Source organism: Adiantum capillus-veneris, chromosome 24 (genome assembly GCF_014529385.1).
Source record: "Adiantum capillus-veneris isolate H3 chromosome 24, ASM1452938v2, whole genome shotgun sequence".
Taxonomy (NCBI): domain Eukaryota; kingdom Viridiplantae; phylum Streptophyta; class Polypodiopsida; order Polypodiales; family Pteridaceae; genus Adiantum; species Adiantum capillus-veneris.
In genome coordinates, this window is record NC_140954.1 from 43,063,377 (window position 1) to 43,090,820 (window position 27,444).

General features: G+C 46.6%; 1 protein-coding gene across 1 annotated transcript in view; it reads left to right on the forward strand.

Moving 5' to 3' along the window:
• The first annotated feature begins 253 nt into the window (after positions 1-253).
• Positions 254-27,444, forward strand: part of LOC147426280 (uncharacterized) — a 37,181-nt gene continuing 9,990 nt past the window's right edge. The window contains exon 1 of the mRNA XM_086498756.1: positions 254-671. Within this exon, the coding sequence (XP_086354882.1) occupies positions 544-671 (128 nt within the window). The 5' untranslated portion in view covers positions 254-543. The remainder of the gene's footprint in view (positions 672-27,444) is intronic.

Genomic DNA, 27,444 nt, shown 5'->3' on the forward strand with positions numbered 1-27,444 from the left:
GACACTGTAGCCTGCTCTACAGTGGTTGTATAAGCTTACAATTTCATTCTTGCACAAAAAGATCTAGAAAACAAAACAAATTATCAACATCCAAATGTATGAAATGTTACAGGAGTTTAAAAACCTTGATAGTCCTCAAAAATAAGATGTCTCAAGGGAAAGAAGGGAAATCTGCAGACGTGAGACAACCAGAAAGAGAAAGATCACGAAAAATTTGTGACGCCAATAATCTAAAAAAAAACCATGAAAACATTATAGGAAAATGCAAGCGCATAGGGTTCCTGCCAAGAATGTGCAGTAATAATGTATATGTGTCCTGCTTTCTGATATGATAACTAGAGCCTGCTGCCCTCCAAGTGTACTCAGCACTAAACTACTTATCTTATTACTTTGTCCCCGTTTGAGATTTCTACCAAGGATTAACTGTCCTGAATCGAAGCCATTCTCAAGTGATGAAACCCTTTGAGCTTATAGTTTTGATTAATCTTAAAATTGGTACCCCACAGCTGCTTAAAAGTTCTTATTCCTTCTGATTCTTTCCACATGAGAGGATTATCACAGATACGAAGGCCACCTTTGCACCATTGCCACCATCATGTTGGATGTACAATTATCCCAGCTAACAACCAAGATCTCAACTCACACATGGACTACATCCACGAATCCATAAGGTATGCTTGTCAGAATTATAGCTGAAAAGGATTGGCTCAACTCATGATCGCGGCAAGCACACACAAATTTGATTCTTGTGCACGGACATCACCACACCACATTTATCACTATGAGAAATTTTCAGAAGAATTCAAGCATACTAACCACAAAATATAAGTATAACAAACCTTTGGAAAAATTCAAGCATAATTAATAGCATAGTTTACTCGAGAAATTAAAACGCTGGCAAACCACCAAACAAGGCTTTGTCATTGAGATTTCTTTTGGATGTAACACTACTTCACATTCTTTTGAAGTTGCTCTTAGTAGTTGCCTTAACTAATGAAACTGAAGGAAGTCAAATGCCACATTCACTCTTTTATAGCTCAAAAATTTATTACCTTTTGTTGAATTGGGTGACCCCGGGATGAAATAAGAAAATATCGATTTTTGTTGGAATTGTAGTAAAATCCAGGAATATCTACAAAAATGACAAAGGTTGAGAACTACTGGCTCTACACACTAGAAAACGAAAAACACGCAAGACTCATCTTGCTACCTAGTAATCATAGCCACACACAAACAAAAAAGAAGGTTTCTCACAAGGCCCAGTCAAGTGCAAATTATAAATACAATACGAGAAGTTAAATTTGATCATCAACGGCTTTTGGGCCAATCCAAAAATATAATTTTAACACATTTTACATTCCATAATGCATGAATGCACAAATCCTCTTCCTACACCCTCAAAATTTGATGAGAATCACCAAGATAAATGTGTAAAACAGTGCCTGAATAACCAAAACCAACAGCTCAGTCTCAATCACAACAAAACCTTATCCCCACAATCCAACTAATACCTTTCCAACAGCATGTGCATCACGATGCAAATTCCAGGCACCATATTAAAAATTTGAGACAATGCAAAAGATGACCCTCGCTTTATGCGCTGCCAACACAAATGCAAAATGGTCTACTCCTTTGCCCAACTTCATAAATGTGGTATGTGATGTTTCATGTAGCAAACCATCACCACAAACGAACCGGAATCAATGATATGAACTTTAAATAATTGTAACTAATTTCACACTTATCACTTGAGCCAACATAAAAGAGTCGCCAGCCTTTGATATGTTGGAATGAGTTGGTCACTTGACAATATTCCACGTTAGAACTTCATAGTCAGATGTCATGTCAAATCAGACCAGATAGTGTCACGTGCACATCTAACCCTATGTGCATGTGGACAAGCTACTACATGACAAGGGTTCAGTTAGCTTAGGAAGTGTTCTGGCACCTTTGTGAGTCTATTCGCAGACCGTGCATGTCCAAACACTAAGTAGAAGCATATCCTTAGGTTGCACACGGCATGATCATCAGCATTACCATCAAAATCCATCAAGAGCATTTTACAGTGCACAGAACCTATTTTCCCTATTTTAGCCATTTTTCACTTATTATTAATAAGTGACTTTGTTAAGAAACTGGGTAGGGCAAATTGGCTAAGGTAATATGTAAGAAAACTAGCGCTAGCACTTTCTGGCAGAAGAGGTAGCAGATACACAACTTGAAGTGCACCTTCTCAGCAAGACCGGCACGACAACCTAGCGTTTTTCAGCCAACAAGATCACCTAGAATTTTCTACAGCAGATAGCCAGCGTTTTCTACAGCAGCAAGCCTAGCGTTTCCAACAGTAACCATCAGCCTATCGTTTCTGCATTTGCAGATTTACATCAGCGTTTTTGCAGATTCCCGACGATAGGATCAGCCATAGCATCAGCGTTTTGCATTTTCAGCAATTAGACTGCGTACCGCAGTCCCCAAACCTCGCAGATCTCACCTTCCTGCAGCAGCAGATCCTCGCCGCACGGTCAAATCAGCCAGAGTTTGCAGATTCAGCCCGCTATACGCAAATTTCAACATCTGCATTTTCAGCGCATCGTCGTCGCATCGCCGTCGTCACCGACATAAAGTCAGAATTCAGCAAATACAAGATTTGCAGATTTCAACCCTTAGCGTTTTCAGATTTCAGCCCGTCTCGTCCTCGTCCTCATCGTCGTCGACATCGTTGGCAAGTCCATTGCATTTAGACCATTGTACCAAATTTGTGCAATCAATAGCATAGACCTCTCTCACCATAGAGAGTGGGGCCCTTGGAGGAGGGTTTAACAACATTCTAGTGTCGTATTCTTCTCTCTCTGTCTCTCAGTCTCAGCACCTTCATTCACAATGTTTACCACTTTGTTTGTGATCATTTGCACTCTCTCACTAAAGGAACGGAAGGCTCTCCCTTCCGTAAGTAAAAGGAACCCTTGAGCATAGTTCGGAGCACTCATCTCGAGCAAAGTTCAACATTCACTTCCGCTGCACCTTACATTGGTATTAGAGCTTTGACAGTGTTCTGTATCACTCAAGGAAAGAACCACAAGAATTTCTTTTTTGCTTGTTGCGGTCGCACGTAACCCAAGTCCACTTGAGCGTGTAGATCCCTAATCGTGTTTTTGAAGAGTGACAGGTAACCAAAGAAAGAAGGGATTATCCAGCCTTCCCTTGTTTCTCTTTTTACTCATTGAGAGCGGACCGTGCACTTAGCGGCCGGTCAATCGATGTGAGGTGGAAAAAAGCAACCTTGGTGTGAGCGCAAGGCCGCCAAGGGGTGCGCCCGCGGGAAAGAGAAGAGCTCGGGTAAGAGAAGATCCTTCTCTAACATAGATTGCAAGCTAAAGAAGAACCTCAAGACCCTCAAGAACTCCAGACCGACTTCCGAGACAAGCTCAAGGCGCGGTTCTTGCCATCTCAGTACCTAGCGCGATTAAAAGAAAATTGGCGCAATCTTAAGCAGAATGGTACCCCAGTCATGTCTTTTTCTAACCGTGTTTTGCAGCTTGGCACCCAATTACACAAATCGGATGCGAAGCGCAAAGAAGCTTTTATGTTCGGGTTGGACGACTATATCAAGTTTGATGTCGAAGTCCTCGAGCTCGTAGATCTCAACAAGTCGGTAGCGATTGCTCTCGTGCAGGAGATAAAGCACAATAAGGGAAAGCCGAAGGAGAACAAGACTTCTCAAAGTACCTCTCAGACTTCTCAGAACCCTCAGAACGGTAAGAACGGCAAGAATGGTAACTCTTCTAACCAATCTTCATCTAGTCTCTCAGAAAAGATCTCACATAATGAATCTAAGGGTAAAGCTAACACAATTGCTAAACCTAGGCTCACCCCAAATGAAAAAGCAACACAAGGAATTTTAGGAGGATACATTACGTCAGAAGAACAAAGCATTTATTCTAAGGAAGGTCGATGTTACCATTGTCACATCAAGGGTCACATAAAAAGAACATGTCCTAAGATTGAATCTAGCGGATCTAAAGAACCCACAGAACCCACATCCTCTGTTAATGCCATAAATGAGAACACGAGTGTGACGCAAGTTTCTCATGATCCTCCCATTGATGAGTCTCTCATTAAGTGTTATGGTCATGTGAAGGGTCAGCGTTTTGTCATATTGTTTGATCTAGGCAGTATGCATGATGTGATAAGTGACTCTCTTGTCGAAAGAGCCCGCTTGGAGGTTAGCAAGACATCTCCTTTCGAGGTGTCGGGCTTCGCTCCCGATATGGACTCTCTCATTACACGAGTGTCTTGATGTGTTATTTACGGTTCAACAAGTGTCCTTCCGCAAAAGTTTGTAGTATCTCCTCTTTCAGGATGTGATATGCTTTTAGGCATTCAATGGTTTCGTGAGCATAACCCTCTCATTGATTGGGCAGCCAATACTTTCACTTTCAATGCCAAAAGTGACTCTCCCATTGTCATTCATGGGGAGGAAGTTGTTCATTCTTCATCTCTCATTTCTAATGTGCAGGCGAAGCTTGAAAAGAATCAGGAGAAGGAGACTCTCTCAGTCTTGTCTTCTCCAAAGTACGACACACATAATTTGCATGATATAGATGTGATTATTCACAAGCATGATGATTTGCAGGATAAAGATGTGATTGTTCACAAGGATGATGGTTTAGTTGATGCTTCTTCTAGTGAAGCTAACCTCATTGCAAATTCGATCAATCACGAACAACCGATCTTGGCTCTCGAGTCGAGATCTAAGGAATCCCCACAGAAAGTATTATGTGTTTGCATGATAAGTAAGCACGCATTGTTCAAGTGTTTCATTCATGACGATTTCCTGTATTTTAGTCACCGTCTTTATGTGATCCCTTTTCATAGGCACGTCATATTGCACGATGAACACGATTCACTCATGAATGAGCACGGATGTATGCGAATTACTCGTGAAAAGATGAAATGTTTGCATTCAAGAAATTCACATTCCATGTCTCTTCCTTGGCATGACACAGTATCCAAAAGAGCACAATAAGAATTGAGCATCAAGCATCGGCATTTCCATTGTGATTTGCCACAGTTGATAGATTTAAATCAAAAAGACAATTTTTGATTACATTTTTTGCGTGTGTTTGATGAATGGTTTGGCATTCCGTCACTTTGTTCATCTGCATTGCATGCACAGTTTTTTTCGAAAAAATAGTCTTTTTCCAGTCACTCTACATAGAATGGGTATGTTCATGTTTTTGTGTTTGAAGTAGTTTCAAGAATTTTCCTCCTTGGAGATTCTTGATGAAGGTGGATCTACGTCCATAAACGCAGTTGGACCATTGAAGCAGCCACAGATGACTGTCGCTTTCGGCGCGGCCCAAAGAAGCAAGCGTTGCAGACCTTTATGAAGTTCAAGTATCGCACGACCCACGCGTCAGAGTCGTCCGGCGAAGAGTCCTTCACAGGATTCCAGACACTTGGCGATCTCCCTCGACGCCATACAGTTCGGTACCAGTAACTCACTTTAAAAAGGAGGGGATGTCAAGTGCACATCTAACCCTATGTGCATGTGGACAAGCTACTTCATGACAAGGGTTCAGTTAGCTTAAAAAGTGTTCTGGCACCTTTGTGAGTCTGTTGTAGACCGTGCATGTCCAGACACTTAGAGTAGATGCATATCCTCTGGTTGCATACAGCATGATCATCAGCATTACCATCAGAATCCATTAGAAGCCTTTTACAGTGCACAGAACCTATTTTTCCTATTTTAGCCATTTTTCACTTATTATTAATAAGTGACTTTGTTGGGAAACTGGATAGGGCAAATTGGCTAAGGTAATATATAAGAAAACTAGCGCTAGCACTTTCTGGCAGAAGAGGCAGCAGATACACAACTTGAAGTGCACCTTTTCAGCAAGACCGACAGGACAACCTAGCGTTTTTCAACCAACGAGATCACCCAGCGTTTTCTACAGCAGATAGCCAGTGTTTTCTGCAGCAGATAGCTAGCGTTTTCTACAGCAGCAAGCCTAGCATTTCCAGTAGTAACCATCAGCCTAGCGTTTTTGCATTTGCAGATTTACATCAATGTTTGCAGATTCCCGGCGATAGGATCACCCATGGCATCAACGTTTTGCATTTTCAGCGATTAGACTTCGTACCGTAGCCCCCAAACCTTGCAGATCTCACCTTCCCGCAGCAGATCCTCGCCGCACGGTCAGATCAGCCAGAGTTTGCAGATTCAGCCCGCTATACGCAGATCAGCATCTGCGTTTTCAGTGCATCGTCGTCGCGTCGTCGTCACCGTCGGACATAGAGTCAGAATTCAGCAGATACAAGATTTGCAAATTTCAGCCCTTAGCGTTTTCAGATTTCAACCCGTCTCGTCGTCGTCGACATCGTCGGCAAGTCCATTGCATTTGGACCATTGTACCAGATTTGTGCAATCAATAGCATAGACCTCTCTTGCCATAGAGAGTGGGGCCCTTGGAGGAGGGTTTGACAACATTCTGGTGTCGTATTCTTCTCTCTCTATCTCTCAGTCTCAGCACCTTCATTCACAGTGTTTACCACTTTTTTTGTGATCATTTGCACTCTCTCACTAAAGGAACGGATTGGACTAAAGTGAAAGGATAGAATCAGATGTTGGACAATAAGACAATTCGAACTGATACATTCAAATTACTCAGTCACAAGTACAATGAACTGGCACTGAGTGCTCTATTACAAGTACAAGAGTCCAAAGTAGAATAGAGCTCTCCTCAAGACTGACCAAGAAGAGACAGACAAACCCCAAAATGAAAGTAGCAGGTCCAATTTATAGGTGTCTATACTAGGTTCTGACTGACTGTCCGGCTGTATAGTTATCAATTAGTAATTACTAGATCTATTGGTTTTCCTATTGTATACAGGCGCTTCCATAAGGTTAATTCCCGTTATCTATATCCTCCTCCCCTTTCTTGAATTTTGGCATATTTCCAAAATTCCACATTCTCCTCTGATGTCAACGTTTGCGTTTGGGTCTTCGTTTGTCTAGAGCCTTCTTCAGTGTGCCCTTCGCTACATCCTGGGGTGGCATCTAAAGTACTCCTGGTTGAGCTTGACGTGGAGGAGCACTGAAAGCAACGTTCTTTTTCTCCATCAAATCTATAGATGGCTTTCTGCTGCATTTGCTCTGTTGGTATCTCCATTTCATATGGCGTGAGAGCGTTCCAAGTTTTTGTGTCAAATGCGGAGAGGATCATCTTGCCTTTAGTGAGCCTTTCCTGTGTCAGCTTATGACATATGGAAGTTGTGTGTATCCACCCTACTAGATCTGGCTCGTTTGCTTTGATGCGAGCTTCAAATAAAACTTCAATCATCTCTTTGAATTGGGGTTCGGAGCTGGCTTTATTAGCCAATTCCTTTTCAGGAATCTTAAGAGGCTTCTACCAACAACTGCAGTAATTCATTTGTGTACTTAATCAGTAAACTGATCTGGCCTCTCCACTCGTTCATCATTCCTTGAAAAAATTTTGTTCTGTATCATTGAGCACAAATTTCCAAGCCACCCATAGCGCCTTGCTCAGCTCATACCATTCCCGCATCTGATTCACTATTCTGATGTATCTCATTTGATTAGTGGTTCATTGTAAGTGGGATAGAGGGCTAGATATAATCTAGGTAGCTCCTCATCCTTCATAGGGATAGCATACGTCTGTATCGGTGAATCTGGCATTGCCTCAATGTAGTTGAGGACAATCCGATTCTCTTGATGCACCATCTTTCTCAGAAACCTCACCAGAAAAAAAAAGACTTTTCAGAGCATTATCCTGCTCGGAGGGTCATCTGAGTCCTTGGACCTTGACTGCTAGACGCGTTGTTCTCCAATTTTCACGTGCAGCAGAAGTGTTTAAGGATTTAGCTTGGATCTAGTACTCTGTACAAACACAAGGTTACTTTGCTTCACTTGAAAAGAGAAACTGAAAAACTAAACACAATGAAGAGAGGTAGAGAGAGAGAGAGAGAGAGAGAGAGAGAGAGAGAGAACACTACATATCGGATCCCAACCACCTCAAGGGCCCTCTTGCTCTGTTGCCAGAGCAAGTACTTGCTTTATTTACTTACATAAATGCTGATACAATGATCCTAGATACTAAGATGCCGATGGGAATTTGATGTAGATTCTTGGTTCTGCAAGGCTAAGGGCTGAAATGCGAAAATGCTAGGGCTGGTCTTGATTTGCAAGTGTTGGTTGAAAACGCTGGTAAATGCTGATATTGAGGGCTAAAAATACCCGATGTTGAAGGTTGATGCTGAGGGCTGAAATTACCCGATGCTGAGGGCAACTAGCAAGTTCTAAAATAGTCCAATGGGGATTACATAATAATTTTGCAGATAGAAATGAGACTCTGCTAACTCTTTTAGGCGCTTGCGAGACATTTGTCAAAGTATCAATTCACAAAGCTTCCTCAAGTGTTATGCAGCTTCACCGCCCTTGGCTCTGGTTTTGAGGGGGGAGCACTTTATCTTCTAAATTCAAGAAAAGTTTTTTGACGTCCATTGTCCTTGGATCAACCTCTTTCACTGGAATCAACAAAGTGTATTGTTTAAACCTCCGAATGACGCAGACGGGATGTCTGGGGAGCGTTTGGTTGTATGCTTGAAAAATATTGTTGTTACTCCCGGCCCGGACCAGGATGGTTATGCAGGAGGAGTATTAAGAAGCCCGAGCAGTGGTTACTCTCAGCACCTCCAAACGATGCAGGCTGCGGTCTGGGGGGCGTTTGGTTGAAACAAGCCTCTATATCTTCCGGCCCTAGACCTTTTTAGGTTATGCAGGAGGAGTGATGAGGGAGTCGTTGAATATCTCCCGGCCCGGACCTTGTTAGGTTATGAGGGAGGAGTGTTCATCGGCGGCTTTATGTTTCTATGTTTTGTAACATGCATATGTGAGCATTTGTGTTGCATTGTGATGTGCCAACCACTGAATATTCCTAATTGGATGAGATTGCTTGGGTATGTAATTCTAGTACATCAAGACGCCCGTGGAAGATCAGTGCGGTCTGAGTGTGATGGCTAATTTTACTACGCCAGAATATCAAGAGTTCTAATCTGGACGAAAGGAGAAGCCAACTTTTTGATCAAAAGAGCCGAAAGTAGAAGCTAGCTCCTTAACAAAAAGAGCAAACTGATTGTCCCTTGGAATGACCCTTGGAAATTTTTGAGCTAACTTGAGTTGTTTTGCAGATATGCTGTAATCGCGAATGATTACTCTCTTTCAAGAAGGAGAGATGTCACAAACTGTTGACGTGTCAAAGTCCTAAAGAATGGAGCCAACTTACAGATGTCGGCCGAGGGGCCTTAACCCTAAAAAGAACAAGAAGTCCTACCAACTTATGGGGACCCTGTCCGATGGGGCCCCAAGTGACATAAAGGATTAAAATAAAGCAGGACCCACACAGACACACGCAAAACTTGATGATGTGGTAGCTGAACGGACGCTCCGTGTTTTGCGCTGACTGCTGACGTGGTAGTTGTACGGAATTCCGCAAAATGCGCTGGTAGCATTTTGGTATTGCTTTTGGACCATAAGCTTTTGAGTTTTGAAGGCTTTTCATGTAAACTTCTTTTGGGGCCTAGGGCCTTAAATAGGAGGCCATGAGCTCATTCTTTGGCATGCTTCCCGAAGAAGGTGCAGAGTCTGGAGAACCGGCTTGTATTGAGTTGATGCAATATAAAGAAATACCGAAAGGGGCACCAAGGTTTGTGGCCAATACTCTCTGGGGTGAATTCCGCCACTCCGTGTCGCGTGTCGTCTCTCTCTCTCTCATTTCTGTTTTTATTGAAGTGCTAAAAGTTTGTTCAGTTTGTTCTTTTCTATTGGCACGTGGTGCCCGTCTTGTGACAGAGTATTACTTTCAATAGTTTTTACTGGGAAACGAAGGAAATGTCAAGTCCTAGAGGTTTGGGACACATGAAAAGCTGCCAATTTCACCTATTGAGAACATCTAAAATCTACGCCTTCGCAGCCCACCATCTTGATCCAGCCAAGAGAACTGCTGTATGAGAGCAAAATACAACTGCCAGAAATTTTCCCTCTACGTCCAAGTGAAACTCCTAATGCTCACAAAAAGCAAGCAACCAGGTGTATCAAAACTTTTGTGGACTTGGGCCAACGAATGGCCTCCAATACCAGAGCACTTTCACTTTATGTAGAACCACACATTTTGGAATATTCAATTGCGTAGTCCTTCCCATTTGCAGGTCCTAGAACATTAAAGAAGGTGCTCTTCACGGGTTACCAGGCTTCATGTCTTGTCAAACAATTATCAGGGGCTTAGTCATCACCAAATTAGTTATGTAACTAAATTTTAGAGACAGATAAGCAGACTCACTTCATTATCAAAGATAGAAGACAAAAAAGCAATGTAATACTGTTGGAAGTGTCGGCGAAATGTAACGCTGCAAGCTATGCAGCTTTAGAAAAAACTCTTAGAGAGAAATCTCACGTATTATAGGCATGAAATTCAAAACCTAAGTCAAGGATTGCAACAGAATACGGACACACAAGATGCACACAATTACCTCTACACTAGCATGTCTGCACAACAAAGATTTTACCTTACCAATTGCTGCTCTATCAGGTGCAGAATATGCAGTGGTCCAGACACTGCAATCCTTGACTATACCATCCATTTCAAACAAATTTTCAAACAATACTTTCTAGCTATAAAGAAAAAACAAGTAGAGAGTTCATTTAAGGTTTTGTTCGGACAACCGAACTTTGAGGACGACTGGCTTGTCCTTCTGCATCACGGTGATGGTTCGGTTCCGAACATGGAGAGTCGCATCATTCTTGTCGTGCCAAGGCATGCCCAAGAGAACGTCGCAATTGCCCAACTTCATGATGTGGAAATCAGCTTTTCCATGATAATCTTGAATAGTCATTGGAAGAGCACCAATGAGCGGTACCACTTTCTGAGTTTGCCCCATGGCTAGCTCAACTTCAATTTCTCCACCCTCAGCATCATAATCAAAGTGCATTTGCTTTAAGAATTCTGGATGGATGAAGTTCTCTGTAGCTCCGGGGTCAAAGAAAATAAGGGCTTTGAAGCCATTGACTTTGCCATATGCTCGACACAATTCATTTGTACTCTCAAGGCGTATGCATAATATCAGGAACTAGTCCAATAGCGGGTCTAGCTCTCTTAGCAGGAGGTGGCGTTGGGGTTCTATCGACTGTTGGTGCGGGCGTCGGCTCCTCTGATCTATCAGTGTGTTTGGGACAACTAGAATGATTATGCCTTGTTTGAAAGCATCCAAAGCATCGGCCTTTTTGTAGTAAGGTGTCTCGTTGTTGAGGCGTCAAACGAGGCCTTTGTGGTTGATTTTCACGAGACTCTCAAGAATTTGTTCGTTGTTGCCGAGAGTTGTGGTTAGTGGCCGGAGATTCTTATGTGGTAAACTCTAGCTTTCCCTTCATCAGTTTGTAGCCGACCGCGGCATGGCCCATAAGTTCTTGCATGGTGGAGACTTGCTTGGATAGACAATATTCCTGCAATGGTGATGGTAGTCCAATGGTTATGCTCGCATTGGGCTCCAAGGGAACAGATCTAAAGAAGGACACCGGAAGGTACACGTTGAGGAACCTTTGGTTATATTCGTCCATGGTTTCGGTGGCAGCATTTTCAAGTTGCCCCACTCTGCCAAAATCCGGACTTCAAACATAGAAGTTGTGTAACTACGTGCAAAAACTGTCTTGAAAGCTTGCAAGGTCCTTGGAGCATGCGGTTTTGTCGCGATTGAACTCCACCATTGTATAGCATTATCTTTAAGAAATCCCACTGCTCGAGAAATCTTGGATTCTTTTGTATAGTTCCCTAAAGCATAGATGTTGTCGAATTGCTGTAGGAACTGCAATGCTTTCTTGCGTTTTTTTTTTCCCCCCCGAGAAAAAGATCCTTCTATTAGTTAATGAAAACTGCCCATAGGGCTACAACCACCTCTGCAAGAGAGGGCTACAACAATCATGATGGGGAGACTCTCCCAATGAAAAAACAGCATATGTACAATGAGGCTAAATCAAGAGATGGGAGGAGGAAAGAGCCACACAGGTGGACGGTAGTGCCATCTGAGCACACCTTGGACCATGGTGAAGAAAGGCCCAAGACGCCAGAGTCGAAGGAAAGCCTCTCTGCGTTCCTGCATGCGGTCAGAGCTGCCCTGGAGTCTCTCGAACTGTCCTCTGAGAGTATGGATCAGCTCTAGCCAAAGATCCCGAACAAACTTTGCTGGCGGTACAGGGCGAGCCTCGAAGATGCGGAAGCAACGGACCCGCCAGATGAACCAGAGTGTCAGGCCGCTGATGAGCTCCCAACACTCCTTTCTCTCAGTGCACCACTCCTGTGGAGTAAACTCTGTAGCAGGCTGGAGTGTAGGTTGACCCCCTGCATCACTATCATCCTGCTGGTGGAGGATAGCTCAATCTGAAGTGTCGGGCCCGTGAGAGTAGATCAAGCAGCTGCTCCCCATGTGTATTGCCGAGCTGTGGAAAGAGCTGGCATTAGTTGAAGAACACGAAGCCACACCTGCTATGCCAAAGGACAGTCCCAAAGACAGTGACGCTGACTCTCCACAAGGTGGTCACAAGCTGCACATGCGGCCCAGAGACCACTATGTACAAGCCAGCTCCCAACTGCTATAGCTCGGTGTGCAACCAGCCACTGGGACAAAGTGACTCGCCTCGGCTGTCTGGAGTCCCACAACCTCTCCCAAAAAGTTGCCAAGAACTCAACTGTGAAACTCTCCTCCTGCCAATGAGGTGCTGTTGTAGGACGAGCCTCTCTCTGTGCTGCCAGTATGTGATGTCCCAGTCGAATAGTGTACTGAAAGAAAGGGACGCCTGGATGTTCTGCTGAGGAGAAAGGGTCCCTCCAAAGCCACTCTCCAGGATCCCACTGTACTCGTGCCAGTGGACAGCTCTCCCAAGTCCATAGTCTCCAGTGGCCAGTCTCGCTGGGTCGGGATCTATGACACAAGTCCTCCCACAGATGCCACCACTCGTATCCTCTGAAAACAGCACTTTGCCACCTGTGGAGCCTCTACTGCAACTCTGTGTAGACGTCCCTCACCATGTAGCTCGAAAAACATGGAGGGTATAGTCTCTGAGCAAGCCTGAACTGAGATGAGAACCTCCAGTCGTGTGAAGGCTCCCATCCATTTGGGCGCTGCTGACTCGAGAGGGGTGAGCCACTCAGCTGGTATTACCTCTGAGATGTTTTGACACATTCTCTGCACCCCTCTCATGCCCTGTAGGCTGAATGCCCTGAAGCTCCTCTGACAAGCCTGAAAACTGTAACCAGTCACCTAAAGAGCGTGCTGGACCCTTTGCCATGGGGCCCCAGGAAACATGAGGCCAACTACTAACCAAGTGGCCTCTTTGAGTGCTAACCATGGGGCTCCAGACAAGGGGCTCTCTCAAGCGCTCCTCCGTGCAAGTAGGCTGACGTTGCTCCAGGCCTCTCCGCAGTTGCTCCCAAGATCGGAGCAGACGCATAGCGAAGCGGTCCTCCAGTCTCCTACTCAAGTCAACTCTGCGCATCTCTGTGAAAATCTGTCACCAACGTGTGACTACTATCTATCCTTTTTATTGATTTCTTTCTTATTATTTATTTACTTTCACTTTCTCGAAACACCCCTCGGGAAATCTAACTGCCCTGCTCTGGAACTGTCCAGAGGGAGTCCAGGCTTGAGGGCAAGAGAGCATTAAGGTTGGACAAGGACTATGGTTAGCCAAAGTGGGGTCATTGACTCGCCAAAGTGGAATCCTTTGCTACAGAGGCTACATTTCAGTTCTGGGTGTGGCTGCAGTGTACAAAGGGGGTCGGATGACCTAGAAAGATACAATGGCAGCATCTCCTAAAATTTAGGGAACTGCTATTTTGGGACCTGAAAATGTGTTTGCGTCATTACCTCCGGAATGACAAGGAGAACATTTTCTTACTCTGCCGTGAAGTCAACTGGGCGACCGGTTGGGAGATTTTTAGGCGGCAACCCCGAAACGGGAAAATGCTTGTAAATGCGCCAAGCGGCACATTCTGGTGCACTTTCCTCATGCAAGAGAAGGTGGCGCTGAATTTTAAGCTCGGAGAGGCTCATTTTCAGATTTTGTCACAGGTTAAGAGCTATGGAGTGCTTGCTTTCCCTCCTATGTACAGTGCGGTGCCAGGAGTGATGCCCTGCACGCTACGCACTGTCCTCTCTCTCCCCTATGGCAGTATGTTATGCCCCTCTAGTGGGCTTTTCATTTGACCAATGTACAGTTGTGTGGGTTCATGCACGACTGCCGAGGCAAGAGCCTCTTGCACAGGTACAAGATTAGCTAGCGGCTAATCCCCCGCAGGTACAGGTGAATTCGGAGAGGTTTTACGCCAGAAATCTCGTCCGATTCAAAGGGCCCTACAGGTGCGGGAGCTCGAGGACTTGCTACGGATGCGACCGGCACGCCAAACGAAGCCCGAAACAGTAAATTACAGCTTGCTGTGTATTTTTGCAGGTTTAGGGTTTTGGCTCTAAACGGACCCTAATACCCCCAGGAGGTTCGGGGACGCGAGGGGACCGCTGTACAGGTGATCTGGCGCATTTTCGGGGCTGAAAACAGAGAATTCAGCGTGCTGCAGATTCTCCCCAAGTTTTGCAAAGTGCCCGTATGCGTCGGAAAATTCATTCAATGCGTGGGAATATTGACTGTGAAGGGTCCTAGTACAGTTATGTTGCCGAAATCGGGCAGGAACAGTTGAAATTCAGCCAAGCTTGTGCGGGGAAGCTTGTACGGAACCACAGCGTTTATTCCCTCTTTTAAACAATAAAGAAATACCGAAAGGGGCGCCTAAGTTAGGGGCCAATCTGGTGTCGGTCTTCTCATACAGGTGCATTCTAGCAGCCTGTATCCCTTTCCCCCGTGTTGTGTCTTGAAAGTACAGGTAGAATAGACGACTAATAATGGGTGAAAGCTAAATCAAGGTTTGAAGTAAAGTCTACCGCCCTTTTTGAAGTTAACAGGCCGGTTGCATGGTTCCATCGACGAGATTAAATCACTTTTTCCCATAGAAGTGAGCCTTGGTCAGTTTGGGCTTGAAGACACAGGGGATCATAGACCAGACACAGGGAATTGCAATTATGGCTGACAGACCAGATGATGTGACTGAAGAGGTTTCCTCTTCACAGGGTCAACAGACACATGAAGTGGGTGAGTCTTGAAGACCACCACAGACGGATGATGATATTCTAGGACCCACTTGGCTACTACTATGGCTATGTTTACACAAGTAATGCAGAATCCGAGGTTTTTAGCCTTTCTGCAACCTCCTCTTCCGTCTCAGCAAGTTGGGTCACTGGATCATATTCAAAAGCCTGTTAAGGCTTGAGCACAGGTGATTCATACTGCACAGTCAATGGAAACACCTGTACACTTGACGGAGAACATGCAGTCTCCACAACCTGTGCCTAAGGTGCAAGAACAGGTGGCTGAGATGCCAGTCTTTCAAGCTGTACCAATTCAGCCAGCCACTTTTCAGCAGCCTATAGCTGGTTCTAATGGGCAGGGAAGCAACCTACAGGCTATGCAACAGGTCTTCCCACCACCTTCAGTACACCCTAACTATTTTGGAGGTGGATCGGTATTCCAGAGCATGGCTGGTCATGCACCTGGAAATCAGTTTTACACGCCAGGAACAGTGTTCGGGGGTGCTCAAACGATGATGCCTAACCCCATGTATGGTGTCACGGGCATGCTACCAGGGTTTCAAAGCACTCAGGGCCAATTTGGGATGCCACAGGCAAATTTTGGTATGGCTGGAATTACAAATCAGCAGCCAAATATGGCATTTCCAGGTCAACTTAATTGCGGTCAGGGAACACAAATGAACCCTAACAGTGTTCCCATGTTTCAGTCACTTCCATATGACAATTTGACGCCGCTGGAGAGGCCAACTCCGTACAAAGAAGGTGGCAAAGGTGTGACATTCACGATCTTTACAGGGTTTGATGACAGGAAGAAGGCTCTCTCATTCCTCCAACAGTTTGACAAGGCCTATGCAGGGGGGAACTTTACAGAGGCTTCAAAGGTCCGCAAGGCAGCCACTTTCTTGACAGGGAATGCGGGACAATGATGGACAACTTTTTCAAGGGCAAGCTCCGTCCACATGGATTTACTTCAAGCAGATTTTTGCAGCAGCATGGTTATCTGATGACTTTGAAGCAGATGTCATGACAGAATGGCACCAGCTTAATGCTGCTACTTGCAAGAATTTGGATGACTACAATTGGAAGTTTTGGAAAGATCTACTTCTAGTAACTTCCTATAGGTTTGTGCCATTGACAGAACAGATTGAAAAATACTGTTGTGGCCTACCCAAAGGATTGAGAAAATACTGTACGAAGACCAAAGTCACTACTTTGACGCAGCTCATCGAGGTAGCAAACACTGGCAATGGTTTGCTCAAGGGAGAAGATTGTGAATTCAATACTGGCGTCAAGGAAGGATCAGCCAAGAAAAATTCAGCGAAGAAGTATGTTCCCAAGGAGGCTCCGAAAGGGACTCAGGAGCCAGCCAACGCAGGGAAAGACAAAGCTACAGCTGAATCAGAAAAGGGACCAGTGAAGAAATGGAAAAGACGTTTTCCTCGCAAGTCGGAAGAGCAAAAGAAGGTCCTGAGGTCAGAGAACAAATGCTTTATCTGTGAGCAGCCTGGCCACATTGCTTACAACTGTCCTACAAAGAAAAGGCAAGCTGATTCTGAAGACAAGGAGGACAGGAAAGGAAAGAAGCCCATGGCTGGTCTAGTGCCAGATATGGTGGGCGACAAGCCAAATTCAGATGCAAGTGAGCTTTGCAGAGCATGGGGAAAGGTCAGGGATCAAACCGTGCTTATCTTCTTTGATCCAGGTGCCAAAGCCAACTTCATTTCCCCAGAATTGGCTTCAAAGTTGGGAATCAGACCTGAAGAGATGGGGTATACAGCAGAGGCAGGTTTGGCATGTCCTCGCCATACAGAGGCTGTGACACCCATCATTGGAAAGTTGCGCCTACATATCCAGTCCTATGTAGATGCTGAAGAATTTTACATCATGCCACTGGACGGATGTGATGTGTTGTTAGGTATTCCTTGGTTATTTCGTGTACAGGGAATCATGGATGCCTACAACAAAAAGATCACTGTACAGAGCAGGGGAAAGACTCACATTCTGGATGTAAAGCTTAAAGGGGAGTCTATTCCCACTGTATCAGCTTCTGCTATTACTTCTGTAATGAAAAAGCATCTTTCTGCGTACTTGGTTTTTGCACGTGAAGTGTCAGATTGTGATGAATCAAATTTATCTGTGCTAGATAAAGAAAGGTCAATGTTTTTACAACAGTATAGTGACTGTTTTTCCGATTCATTACCGTCTCAATTACCGCCAGAGAGACCCAAGGACCATGCGATAGATTTGGTGCCAGGCAGTAGCCCACCAAATAAGCCTCCATACAGGGTTAGTGCGGCTCAGCAGAAAGAGATAATGGGCCAAGTACAGGAGCTGTTAGAAAAGGGGCTGATTCAGCCCAGTTCATCTCCATTCTGTTCTCCAGTGTTGGTGGTGCAAAAAAAGGATGGCTCATGGCGTATGTGCATCGACTACCGTGCACTGAACAAGAATACCATCAAGAATAGGTTCCCTATACCTAGAATTGATGATATTCTGGACAAATTAGAAGGAGCAGCTATGTTTAGCAGGATAGATCTAAAGAGTGGGTACCATCAGATCCGCATTAGATCAGAGGATGTGCACAAGACTGCTTTTAGAACGACATTTGGCCTTTACGAATTTTTAGTGATGCCCTTTGGTCTCACAAATGCTCCTGCTACGTTCAATAGGATGATGGACAGAATTTTCCGTCCACACCAGTAGTTTGTTGGTACATTCTTTGATGACATGATAGTCTACTCAAAGAATGAAGAGGAGCATAGGCATCACTTCGCCATTGTGTTCGAAGAGCTACACAGTCATAGGTTGCTCATCAATGCAAAGAAAAGTGAATTTTTTCTGGAAGAGATCCACTTTCTGGGACACATTGTCTCAAAGGATGGTGTCAGAATGGATCCTGCAAAAGTTGAAGCCATCAAGTCATGGCCAGATTTGAAGACGGTGCATGATGTCCGAAGCTTCTTGGGACTATGCTCCTATTACAGAAGGTTTATCCGAAATTTCGCTGAGATTGCTTCACCTTTACATGCTCTTCAAAAGAAGGCAGTCACCTTTAGATGGACACAGAAAGAGATTTCAGCTTTTAATCTCTTAAAGGAAAAGATGACTTCAGATCCAGTCATTGTGTTGCCAGATCTTAGAAAGTCATTTGTGGTCCAGTGTGACACCTGTGGTAGTAGCATTGGTGCAGTGCTAATGCAAGATGGCAGGGTAGTAGCCTATGAGAGTAGAATTTTGCAAGGGCCAGAGATGACCATGCATGTCTATGAGAAAGAGCTACTGGCTGTGATTCATGCGCTCTTAAGTTGGAAACACTACCTGCTAGGTGCAGATTTCGTTGTCCAAACGGACCATCAGACCTTGCGATACTTCTTGACTCAGACAAAGTTATCTGAGAAGCATATGCGATGGGCAAATATCTTGTCCATGTTCCACTTTCAGATTGTGCATGTGGAAGGCAAGAAGAACGTTGTGGCTGATGCCTTGTGAAGGAAGCCACAAATTTCAGCTGTGTCAATTCCTTATCATCATGAACTTGATGATATGAGACAACAGTATGCAAATGATGAAGATTTTGCAAGGGTCTTCGAGGAGCTAATGGATGGACAACGTCATGAACACTATCTTCTCAAAGATGGGTTCATGATGATGCATGGCAGATTGTGTGTCACAAAGCCATTGCGACGCAAAGTTATGGAAGAAAGTCATGTCCCACCGTATACAGGGCATCGTGGTATCGATGCTACAGTTAAAGCGGTTGAGACATTCTTCTATTGGCCTACATTGAGAAGAGATGTGGATGCCTTTGTGCGAGAATGCCTAATTTGCCAGAAGGTCAAGTTTGACAGGCAAAAGGCACCAGGGTTATTGCAACCACTACCTATTCCAGACAAACCATGGGAAAGTATTGCTATGGATTTTATCTTTGATCTTCCGAGAACGTAGACAGGAAACGATGGTATTTGGACCATTATTTGCAGATTCAGCAAGCAGGCTCATTTTATTCCTGTCAGGAAGAAGATAAAGCCAGATCAGATGGCACGCTTGTTTATGAGCAATATTTTCAAGTATCATGGCATGCCACAGTCGATTGTTAGCGACCGTGATCCACGCATGACAAGTTTATTCTGGAGAGGCTTGTTTGAGAATATGGGCACAACGCTCAAATTCTCTTCGTCATTTCATCCTCAAACAGATGGGCAGTCAGAAGAGGCTAATTCTACTGTCCTAGATCTGCTCAAGTGCTATGTGTCAGAGCATAAAGGAAAGTGGGAGCAGTATTTGCCATTGGTGGAGTATGCATACAATAATACAGTGCATTCATCAACTGGCAAGGCACCTTTTGAGATAGTTGAAGGTGGCAAGAAAGTTCCTCCCATACTGCATACAAAGGACAAGATATTTGAAGCAGATAAGTATGTTCAGGACATGGATGAAATGTACAAGAAGGTCAAAGTGGCCTTGGAAAAGACTCAGGCAAAGCAAAAGAAAGCAGCTGATCGTCACCGTCGTGAAGTGGTATTTTCACTTGGTGATTGGGTGCTTCTACGCTTTGAAAAGGCAAGGTTAAAGAAGATGAAGGGCAAGGAAAGACTGTTTCCAAAGCTCAGCATGCGTTACTATGGGCCTTTTCAAGTATGCGACATAATTAGTGATGTTGCATATAGGCTGAAATTGCCTGACAGTTGGAAGATTCACAATGCGTTTCATGTGAGTCTTCTCAGACCCAATGTGGGTGATGTGCCAGAAGATATGCCAGCTGAAGATCAGCCGAAAGTCGAGGAACTTGACGAGATCTTGGTCCCGGAACAGATTTTGGCACATAAAGAAAGAAAAGTGAAAGGCAAGGTTGCTAGGCGTTACTTGGTAAAGTTCAGAAACTATCCACCAATGGATGCTAAGTGGATGGAAGAAGGTGAACTTGCAGAGTCACCAACTGTGTTATCATTTTACCTTGAAGCCTTCGATTTGCAACCTACCTTGACCCCTTGAGTTTCAAAGCTACATGGATTGTCAGTGTGACAATGGCTTCTGAAACAAATGATGTACATGGTATTTAAAGTGAGCTCAAATGAAATACCTGTTACATGAATGTTAGAGCTGTACAGATTGTCAGTTTGGCAATTGCTCTTATGGAATGTCCAAAAGTTTGGTTAGTGCTATAGAAGTGAGTATTTCTTGTCAGTTTGTCAAGGATACAGTAATTGCTTCTACTGAAGGGTACATGTGTAACTGCATTCTTGAACTGTCGGTTTGGGTATGCTCGAAAGTGTTACTGGGCCCAACGTGTACTATAAGACAGTGGCAAAATGTGTGGCTACCATTTTGTCATTGGAAAGTTAGTGACTCAAAGCAATGGCAGAGTGCGAAGCTACCACTATGTCATTGGGACAGGGTTCACACGCAGGCAATACATGTGTCGACGAGGTGTTGAATACACCAGGGTTGACAATGAGCATGTATGTGTCGTACATGTGTCGACAGGTGTTGAATACATCAGTGTTGATTGTGAGCATATACGACATAGATGCAAACGAGGACGTTTGAGATTTCAAGAGGGGGGTATGTCACCAGCGTGTGACTACTATCTATCCTTTTTGTTAATTTCTTTCTTATTATTTATTTACTTTCACTTTTTGGAAACACCCCTCGGGAAATCTAACTGCCCTGCATTGCATAGCTAGTGTGGAACTGTCCAGAGGGAGTCCAGGCCTAAGGGCAAGAGAGCACTAAGGTTGGACAAGGACTATGGTTAGCCAAAGTGGAGTCATTGACTCGCCAAAGTGGAATCCTTTGCTACAGAGGCTACATTTCAGTTCTGGGTGTGGCTGCAGTGTACAAAGGGGGTCGGATGACCTAGAAAGATACAATGGCAGCATCTCCTAAAATTTAGGGAACTGCTATTTTGGGACCTGAAAAGGTGTTTGCGTCATTACCTCCGGAATGACAAGGAGAACATTTTCTTACTCTGCCGTGAAGTCAACTGGGCGATCGGTTGGGAGATTTTTAGGCGGCAACCCCGAAACGGGAAAATGCTTGTAAATGCGCCAAGTGGCACATTCTGGTGCACTTTCCTCATGCAAGAGAAGGTGGCGCTGAATTTTAAGCTCGGAGAGGCTCATTTTCAGATTTTGTCACAGGTTAAGAGCTATGGAGTGCTTGCTTTCCCTCCTATGTACAGTGCGGTGCCAGGAGTGATGCTCTGCACGCTACGCACTGCCCTCTCTCTCCCTTATGGCAGTATGTTATGCCCCTCTAGTGGGCTTTTCATTTGACCAATGTACAGTTGTGTGGGTTCATGCGCGATTGCCGAGGCAAGAGCCTCTTGCACAGGTACTGGATTAGCTAGCGGCTAATCCCCCGCAGGTACAGGTGAATTCGGAGAGGTTTCACGCCAGAAATCTCGTCCGATTCAAAGGGCAAGTAGCCCTACAGGTGCGGGAGCTCGAGGACTTGCTACGGATGCGACCAGTAAATTACAGTAAATTACAGCGGGAAACAGTAAATTACAGCCTGCTATGTATTTTTGCAGGTTTAGGGTTTTGGCCCTAAACGGACCCTAATACCCCCAGGAGGTTCGGGGACGCGAGGGGACCGCTGTACAGGTGATCTGGCGCATTTTCGGGGCTGAAAACAGAGAATTTAGCGTGCTGCAGATTCTCGCCAGGTTTTGCAAAGTGCCCGTATGCGTCGGGAAAGTCATTCAATGTGTGGGAATACTGACTGTGAAGGGTCCTAGTACAATTATGCTGCCGAAATGGGGCCGGAACAATTGAAATTCAGCCAAGCTTGTGCGGAGCAGCTTGTAGGGAACCACAGCGTTTATTCCCTCTTTTAAATAATAAAGAAATACCGAAAGGGGCGCCTAAGTTAGGGGCCAATCTGGTCTCGGTCTTCTCATACAGGTGCATTCTAGCAGCCTGTATCCCTTTCCCCCGTGTTGTGTCTTGAAAGTACAGGTAGAATAGACGACTAATAATGGGTGAAAGCTAAATCAAGGTTTGAAGTAAAGTCTACCGCCCTTTTTGAAGTTAACAGGCCGGTTTCAAAATCCATCTAGTCGAGGGTCGCCACGGGCATCTAGCCTGAGGCACCCTAGCACTAAGCCATTGAAGCAAGAACTCCTTCCAGGGCTCCTCACTTGGAAGCAGTTGTCTGACGATAAACTTCCCAAGAAGGGCTGTGCTGTGCTGTGCTGAATCTATGATCCCTAACCTGAGAATAAGGAAGAGTGATGGCCTGCCATGCCACTTTGGCCCACTCTATCCCTGACCAAAGGAAGTTCCTGATCATCCTCTCTACCTGGCTGATACAAGAACCGGAGAAGATCCAACAAGAAGTGATGTACCACATAGTAGACAACAGTACTTGGTTGGCCACTACAACTTTGCCTGCCAGAGAAGGTCGTGGGGAGCTCCAATGTAACAACTTCCTCCTGATAGACGGGAGAAGAGGAGCAATCTGCTCCTTGGGAGATAAGTCCAAACCAACCTGACAGCCAAAATACCAAACTGCAGTCCCTGGGGGAATCCACCTGAAACCCTTACCTGGCATCCAATTGGGCGTAGGAGCACTACCAACCGAGAAAGCCACTGTCTTTCTCCAATTGATCAGTGCGCGAGATGCACAACAGAAAGTTTCAAGAGCCTGCTCACACCTGTGAAGGTTGGCCTCCTGGCCATCCAAGTACAAGGCTGAGTCGTCTGCAAACTCAGCGTCCAATAGCTCATCTCCCCGAATAGGGAGCGCTAAGCCGCATAAACCAACCTGCTGTGAAACCAAAAACGTGCTCATCGCCTCAGCATAGAACAGAAAGAGGAAGGGGGCAAGAGGGAAGCCCTGTCTGACATGAAACGATCACCTCTACCTCCTGACAAAAGTACCTGACTGTGTGCCCGTCTGTACAAAGCTGACACCCCTCTGATCCAAGCATCTGAGAAGCCCATCCTGCGTAGAGTGCCCTCCAAAAAGTCCCAGTCAACTCCGTCATAGGCCTTCTCAAAATCGAGAAGAAGAATCACCAGATCCTCACCACAGAGCCGCGCGAGGGCAGAAGCCTCTCGAAAAGTAAAGATGCTGTCAAGGATACTACGCTCCTTGACAAAACCTGTCTAAGTCCCATGTATAATGCTCTCTAGAAGTGGCTGAATCCTCAAACTCAAAGCCTTGGCAAAAATTTTGTAGGCTGAGTTGAGGATGGTGATGGGGCGCACTGTCGAATCTCATCCAAGGAGCCACCCTCCTTGGAAATGAGGTAAATGAGTCCCTCACTCATGCTGTCAGGCATCTCTCCTTTGTGCAGGATGTACTGAAAAGCACTGCAGAGATTTGAGCCAAGCAAGTCCTAATACTCCAAGAAAAAGCTGGGAGTCAAGCCATCCCCACATAGATAGCTACCACGGGGGAGTGCTCTAAGAGCCGTGTGGAGCTCCTCTAGTTGAAGAGGCAGCTCAAGCCTCTGGCGCATCTCCTCAGTCACAAGACAAGGCATTTGTGCCCACACCTGCTCTCTGCATGCATCCTGGTGCATTGACTGAGGCTCTACAGACAGTAAATCACAGTAGAAGTCAGTGGCAACTGCACGCAACTCCCCTGGCTCTGAAGTAACTGACCCGTCGGGCCTCCTCAACCGATTGACCTTGGCATGCGTATGCCTAGGTCCCACTGTCTCAAAGAAAGCGCCTGTCACTCTATCACCCACCTGGGTCAGTGAGATGCCTGTCGAACTCATGGCATCTCTCCTCTGTGTTGACGAGCTCCTAGCGAGCCTGCTGTAACTGCTCCTCCAACCAAGGACTGTCTGGATGTTGCTCCTGCATTCTCTGCAAGGAAGCAACGCCCCGTCAGAGACGCTGCTTCTCCTCTCGCTGCAGCCAGGTGAGCCGAAGACTCCTAAAGAAAGAGTCGACTAAGTTGAGCAAGTCCTGAGGCCACTCTGTCGACAGGAGAATCCTGCATGTCTAAGCTCTTTGTCCAAAGAGCCTCCACTCGCTCTCTAAGCGTTGAGTCCAGCAAGACCCTCTCTGGGATACGAAGCATCGTGCTCTCCCTCCTCTGCCTATCAGTCACTGTAAGGATCATTGGAGCATGGTTCGAAAAGGAAGTCCCTGCTAGAATGCCAACTGTCCCACCCAAGTCACAGAAGTGGTCACTAGTATAGAAGCGATCTATCCGAGATAGATTCACGCCTCCCACTCTGCAGTCCCGAACGAGAGAAGGCCAGGCTGTCTGGGGGCCTCACAAAACTGGAATGCTGCTACACATCTGAAACCCGCAGAGTCATACAAAACCTCTCCCAAGCTGCCAGCTCAACTCCATGCACAGTAGTATGGCTACCACCAATCCCGTCAGAGGGTTCCTCCAACAACATGTTGAAGTCACCCCCTATGCACCATTGCTCTGCCTACGGCAGAGACTCAACAATCTGAGACCAAAACTCTGCACGTACACTCGCCACATTGGGCGTATAGATGTTTAGGAAGCCCACAAGACAACCCTGAACCTGTATAGTGATCCACTGAGCCCTGCCTGGCACAATAATTCCTTTGCCCACAATGGCGTGCTGCAAAGAATCCGCAATAGTCATACATACCCTGCCCTGGATGCCTCCAGGTCCATTATGCAGCTGACCAAAAAGTCTCATATCGTCCACGCAAAAGCTGACCACAACGTCTAATGCGGCTCTCACACAGATGATGCTCCTGTAGCATAAGAAGGTCAATCTCTCCTCCCACAAGGCATCGCTGAAGCTCCTGATGTAGTCGGCCCCTCTGACGTTGAAACTCGGGTCCACCTAGTCCCTGTACGATCCATGAGACGAACCTCATGGGGAGCGAGAGAGAACTGATGCTGCCGTAGCAACTAACCGTGCTATCTTCGAGGTTGGCTTGGATGGGGAATAATCCGTATCCGAGCGTCCTCGAGATAGGCGTGACTGCAAAGAGTGTCTAGCCCAAGCCCAAGTAGACCGAGCCGTGCGTAAAGAAACCTCCTCTATCCAGCAGTCCTCATGTATGTGTACATAGCATGGCGGGCTCTACGTGTCAGCAAAAAAGTGAACCACAATGTGTCTACATCCTGCTCCGTCTGGAGGTGTCACAACAAACTTGGCCAATGGCCAAAGAGTCTGAAGCAAGTCTGTAACCCTAGGTCTCCCATGTGGTGAGAGAACTCTAGGGCCTGTGTCTGCAGCCACTCCAACACTGAGTCTTTAGTCCGCTCAGCCTGGTCCTTGCTGCATAGGGGAAATGAGAAGCCAACCGCCGAGTCCAAGGCCCCCCTAGCTGCAAGGAACAGTACATGAACTCTGAAGCAGGCTGCCTTAAGGTCTGGTGAGGAGTCGCCGAAAAACCGTGTAAAGTCGTAGGCAAAGAAATCCCAACAGCGACGAATGTCGAAGCTCGTCAAACCTCGAGAAACTGCTGCAAAGGGAGACGTCTACACCAGAAGAGGGGTCGCAAGAAAGGCTGTCCCTCTCTCGCTAAGCGACTCGTGGCAAAGGCGCTGCTAAGAGATCTCCTAGCAGTCGAGGAGGGCCCTGCCCCCTGGGAGGATTGCGGGACTCGAGTGGGAGGAGGTGAGGGAGCAGGGGGAGAGGAGGATCGACAAAGGTAGGAGGGTGAGATGGAGAGACAGAGGGAGAACTCGGGGAGGGGGGGGCGGAAGAAGGGGGGAACTCGGGGGGATGAGGGGCTATTGAGGGTGAGGCTGAGGTGGAGGCTAGAGCAGGGACCTCGTCCTGCTGAAGAGGATCGAATCGGTTCCCCGTGGGAACCCACTGCTGCTGAGCAAGAGCCTGAGGACCACTCTGAGTGCTAGGTTGGCGCGGAGGCCCCAGTCGACGTCGACCACGAACTTGTTGCCGGCCCTCCTCTGCCTGAGTCCCAGGCTCGGAGGGTGGCTCTGCTTGCATGCTCTGTGACTCTGCCTGCTGCTACTGGCCAGCCCTTGAGGGCTCGGGCTGGGCCTGTGGTGTAGGTCGAGGTCTACTCCGTGGACAGGCCTTCGCAAGATGGCCCATCTGTCGACAAATGAAACACTGATTCGGGAGGCCCAAATACTCCACGCTTTGTCTGAATCAACCCCCGCTCACCCGAGGAAGTAGGATAACCTTGGGGAGAGTGTGGGTGTCCCTAACCAGAATATGTACTGAGGGAATGCCGGCCGCCTTGGCATCAACTGAGGCTGCCGTGCGAGGTGTCTCCAGGATAGTCCCAATCTCTGAGCCTATCCTGGACAAAAGTGGTAAGTACTCCCTCCTCAAACCAGGAAAGCAGACAGAGATGGGAAGGTCTGCCTCTCTACCAGAACATCTGAAGCTGAGTCAAAACCATGTCTCCACTGTCGAAAGTGGGCTCGAATTGCTCGGATGGTCAAGGGGCTCATCGTGATGACCTTGGACGCCATCTCGGAGGTCTCAAACTCCTGAACGTCCAAGATCTTGCCCACCTCTGCGAGAAGGCGGGCCTGGAGAAGATCACACAGTTCTCCTTTGCCGGGTCTGGTACCGAGAATCTTGCAGATGACAGAGGTCGCCTGTAGCCGCTCCACCTCTGTGGCTAGGCTCGCTTGCTCTGTCGGTGATAGAGCAAGTCGAATGGTGGGCTCAATGGGTCGGGCGAGGGGACTTCATTGGAGTTCCTCTATGGTGGAGCTTGAGCCTCCATCTGTGTCTGCTGTTGTGAAGAAAGGGCGGAGAAGCGTCGATGAAGGGGGAAACTCCCGCTGGACCGAGCATGTCGAGGGTGCTGGCGAGGCCCGACAAGCAGGAGTGGCTAACAGTAAAGTGCAGACGGGCGGGGCAATGGGCTAACGGCAATGTGCAGGAGGGCGGCGGGCGGGGCAGTAGGCCTGCTGGCGGACAAGGCAGTGGCGGGGGACGGGCGGGTAGTGGGTGGGGTTGGCGACGGGCAGGGCGATGGGGCAGGCGACGGGTAGCGGGTGTGGCAGTGGGCAGGGCAGAGCGTGCAGGGGGATGGGTGGGGGGGTTGCGCGCAAGAGGATGGGCAAAGGGGCTATGCGCGGCAACGGGGGGGGGGGGGGGGGGGGGGGGGGTGGTTGGCAGCGATGGCGAGGAGGGGCGTGCGGGCAGCAGCAACGACCCTTTCTTGCGATCTTTTACCTCGGAAAAAGTGAAAAATTTGACTGTCGTGCCGCCATCTTTGAATCTTTGGGCTGGTTAGGCGCATATCCCGGGTATGGATAATTAGGGTATCCTTATGGGCTCCAACCATTGTA